General features: G+C 43.5%; 2 protein-coding genes across 2 annotated transcripts in view; both read right to left on the reverse strand.

The window, feature by feature from the left end:
• Nucleotides 1–365, reverse strand: part of SARC_05536 (hypothetical protein) — a gene marked incomplete at both ends in the record, with an annotated part of 10,664 nt that extends 10,299 nt beyond the window's left edge. The window contains one exon of the mRNA XM_014300605.1: nt 183–365. Within this exon, the coding sequence (XP_014156080.1) occupies nt 183–365 (183 nt within the window). The remainder of the gene's footprint in view (nt 1–182) is intronic.
• Nucleotides 366–1,114: 749 nt separating this feature from the next.
• Nucleotides 1,115–4,390, reverse strand: part of SARC_05537 (hypothetical protein) — a 5,452-nt gene continuing 2,176 nt past the window's right edge. The window contains exons 4-7 of the mRNA XM_014300606.1: nt 4,024–4,214; nt 3,473–3,615; nt 2,415–2,589; nt 1,115–1,664 (exon numbers count right to left, since the gene is read on the reverse strand). Coding sequence (XP_014156081.1) covers nt 1,586–1,664; nt 2,415–2,589; nt 3,473–3,615; nt 4,024–4,214 — 588 coding nt within the window. The 3' untranslated portion in view covers nt 1,115–1,585. The remainder of the gene's footprint in view (nt 1,665–2,414; nt 2,590–3,472; nt 3,616–4,023; nt 4,215–4,390) is intronic.

Here is a 4,390-nt window from a genome sequence, read left to right on the forward strand (position 1 = left end):
ATATATAATGTCATATGATGCCGTGTCAAAAAGGTGAATGTTATACTTGTATACATAATGTTTTTTTGTCCTAAGTTGTGGCGTCTATCTTATTAGTTAACCCATTAGTATAGAAGCTCATGAGCAGACAATGATCATCGTACCATAAAAGTCAAGGTATAAGAGTGGTAATTCGTTCGCACATGTTCGTTCTTAATGATGGCCCCTGAGTCTGTATTAGGCTTTCTCTCTTCCAGATTCCATTCCTCTACAACATTCCGGATCTGCGACGAAAACTTTTCCCATGCGGACGAAGCACTGTGGTCTTTGATCTCAAACACAGTCTGCACTGGCGGTTGATCTAACTCTCTCCGCGTCACCGTCATGGCGTATGCTGCTTCCCACGCCTATGGTGTACACACGAGCTATGGACATACATACATCCAAATTGACATGTCTGTATCATGGTATACATAAATAAATATATTTTACGAGATATAGACGTATTGTTTTGTTTTGAAAAAAAAGGAAAAGAACCAAAAAACTTTCATCAACACGAGAGAAGAGTGAGAGGAGAAGAGTAGACAGCGGTTGTTGCTTTTTTGTTTATATTTTTATATTTTATAATATTAAAAAACCCCCAAAATGTTTTATTTATACTTTATGATACGACAATGTGACTGTGTGTCACACTGACTATTCTAACAAAGTACCGTACATACTCTGGTCGGTGACTCCGGTGTTATGGGAGCATGCGTGACAGTGAGCTGTTTGTTTGATATTGGCGAGGATACATACATATAAGGACAAATACAACTATGTACATTAACAAGACGTAGCATCGTATACAAGCACAACCGGAGATCGATCTGTCGGCTCGTGTTCAAGCGTGACGACCGCTGCTCATACTTGCCTGTGCGACGAAAACAGATGAAAAAGGGTGCGGAGGGTGGGCCGTGAAGGAAACAGTTGACTAGAAGCATCTTCTATCGTTCCCTTTTATACCTCTTATTGCTCCCTTTTATACCTCCTACTGGGGTAAAAGTTCAAGGGAATCATGCGAGTGGGATGACATACCAATACACGTTCGGAGTGTTCATCAGTTTGATGTGAGAAAGGCCAACCAGGACTTGTTGCTCTACTATTATTTTATTTCTATATTATTTTTCTTCACTATCTAAAAACCTGGTTTATACGTCCATGTGCCGAGAGGAGCGTTTCCATGCACCAGTTCCCGGCTCTCCTAAATTCTACGATTACAAAACTTAAGATTTCGCATCTCTGATGCGTACGTGTGTGCAAAGCCTGCCACATTCATTCACACCTCCGAATCCCTCTACCCTTCCTTATCCCTACCTCCGTACTGACCCACGCTTCTCTTAGACCCTCTTCTTCTCCCACCACGGGAAAAAAAATGCATATCCAAACGCCATGAGCTAGCCTCCTGCTGACTTCATTGCACTGTCCGACCGCATACTCACCTACCACCCTCGGGTCTCAAACGAGTAGTATCGAGTTACACATAACAAGCCCCAGGTCATCAACAGATAACCATCACGTCTCAGGATACACCGCCCCGCCGTCACAGACGGGAGAGAGGTGATTGCTACACACTGAGCTTGTCGCTTAATCGCCTATCTGTGGTCAGTTTCTTACTCTGCATCAATTCATACAGTTTGCTTGTTCTGAGGGCGTGCGGAAAACGAGATAGAGTGCAGGTTAGAGCTCAGCAAAGGAAGTAAGGTATCGTGAAATAAATAGACAGGGAAATACTACGCAACGCAAGTAAACTATCATGACGTAGATAGAAAAGAAGCTAAATTATTGATCGGGGTGTACCATTTAAAGATAATTGCGCACGCCCCAACACGCCCCCTGTAAAATAGTAATATAAACAAATTGGCCAACAAGCGCCCACGTTTGTCTCCATTAAACACATATAACATCTCAGCTATCCCAAATAAAAGTCGAGAGGAGCACTTGCATCGTCTACACTAGTGATATAAAACATAAAAAATAAAAAGCACATACGCCGGCTACACTACCAAACAAATTCGATTGATCACCAAGCACATATATCAGCTCCATTAAACACATACAACTGAACAATCCCAGATAATAGCCTATGAAACGCATACAATTTAACTATCGCAAATGAGAGACGAGAGAAGATCACATACATCGCCTTCATCAACGTATACATCTTAACTATCCCAAATAAAAGACAAGATAAGAGCACATACATCGTCTTCATCAAACGTAAACAACTTGACTATCCCAAATAAAAGACAAGATAAGAGCACCTACATCATCGTCATAAAATGTGTACAACTTGACTATCCCAAATAATAGACAAGGTAAGAGCACATACATCGTCTGCATCAAACGCAAACAACTTAACTATCCCAAATAAAAGACAAGATAAGAGCACATACATCGTCTTCATTAACAGCGTCGCCAGTCCCACATGTGTTGCCCTGGCCACAAATCCACGCGTCGAGAACGCAACGAGTGCGCCAATGCCGCCACTCTGCAGAATACTGGAGCCCGTGCCCAGCAGCCGCACTTTCTGTCCAGCCTTTGTGTGTGTTTGCACCGTGGCGACCATAACTGCGCGGGGAAGGGATATGGTAGGTGGTCTTAAGGGTAGGGTATACAGGAAGAGAGGGACATGGGGTTTGGATATATATATAAACCGTGAATGTACAGAAGGGGTGTATGTTCACACATATGGGGAGGGCCAGGATATAATTATATACAAACACACACACACATGTACTCAAACATCTGCTCTTCATTGATCTGTCTACCGTTCATACGTATCACATGTCTACCATAACCAAAACCTAATAAGGAGCCAGTTTATACTACAACACCCGCCTCAGCTCCCTACAGCCGAATGTGAAGCTATATATATATATACATCGGCCTGCATGGCCGGCAGAGATGATGCTGATACGAATTCTCAGGCCCGTGCAAGTAGATGACCAATGACTAACACCAGACTTTATAAAAAACACAGTAATGTCCCCTCTGCTATACAAGCTACACTCGTACGCGTGCACACACTAGGCTACCCATAGGCACTCGCACTATGTCTCGATGGTGAGAGAAAGGCGGACGTTCGAAAGATATACCCAGAACGATGCGTGCGCCCTACGGGTAATTGCAACCGTGTCACTATGTCTGGTACGTATGTTACGACACATCCCAATCAAATAACAGTTCAAACCGCCCTCGCAAACACGAACCACGCTATTCTGTGTCAAGTGCGGCTAGCTACACTGATCAATTTGGGGCAATTCTGCACAAAAGGTATCAGTATGTTGCTATATGATACCATAAATAAGGCATCCGTTCCCCCGAATGCACATGTGCTAGTAGGTAGTATCTTAGTATCCTGTTTACAAACTGTATGCGTGTTATTCTTTTGAGGTGTACATGTCTGTCACGTCAGTATATATAGAAGTATGTGTGTGCATCCCGTACATACCATCTAATGGTATTGTCACAGCGCAGCTCAGCACGCCCCCAGCTATAGAGGCCATACTCTTCTGGGCAAAGGTCAATTGCGACTCCTGTGTGCGCCTTTTAATGGCTTCCTCCACAATCACCACGAAGAAAAACCGGGATGTCCTATAACGGACAATGGGTCCAATGAATACATGCCAATGGTGTGCTCTTTCAGGAGAAAGGTACGGTACTGCACAAAGGCATGGCCTGGGATTAACTCGTGTGAAACAGTTACTATCTCATGATATACATAGCAACTGACAGCCACTTATCAAATGGTGGCGGAAACATTGGGGCGCGCGTATTAGTCACAATTTATTGAGCCGTGAACAACTACTGACCATACCAGCTAACCCCATTACCTAGTAATTTTCACACAAATCAGTTCCTCGGCCGAAAACAGGACAAAACAACACTCCAAATTGTGTGAATACTTTGAAAAACGATCCAATTTAAACGCCGAAATATTCGTTCCGTAATTTGTGAGGACAAAAAATTACTACGCACTCACGAGTGCAATCGCTAACATACCAGTCCAAAACCCGTTTGCCTGCGAGTATATGTGCACCTTTCATCAGAGCCATAGGTCCCTCTGTCCGGATTATCTCCGACGCAAGCCGGAATGAACTGGTGGACGTAGACAGCATCTCCTTCTCATTGCGGAACTTGGCGTTAGTCATAACACGCGTGTTAAGCAACAATAGCGGATTGGCCGCCAACCCCTGCACAGGTTAATTGGTATGAAAGCAGAGATCAAATTAATCAACACCATGTATGTTTTATGTTCATGAAGTACATGAATGAAGGACAATTAATACTCAGTGATTTCGAATGCAGCATTCACCACTCTCGACACAACAGAGGTATCCCATACCGAGACAGTGAGTCATGCCTCGTA

This window comes from Sphaeroforma arctica, assembly GCF_001186125.1.
Source record: "Sphaeroforma arctica JP610 unplaced genomic scaffold supercont1.356, whole genome shotgun sequence".
Lineage (NCBI taxonomy): Eukaryota > Ichthyosporea > Ichthyophonida > Sphaeroforma > Sphaeroforma arctica.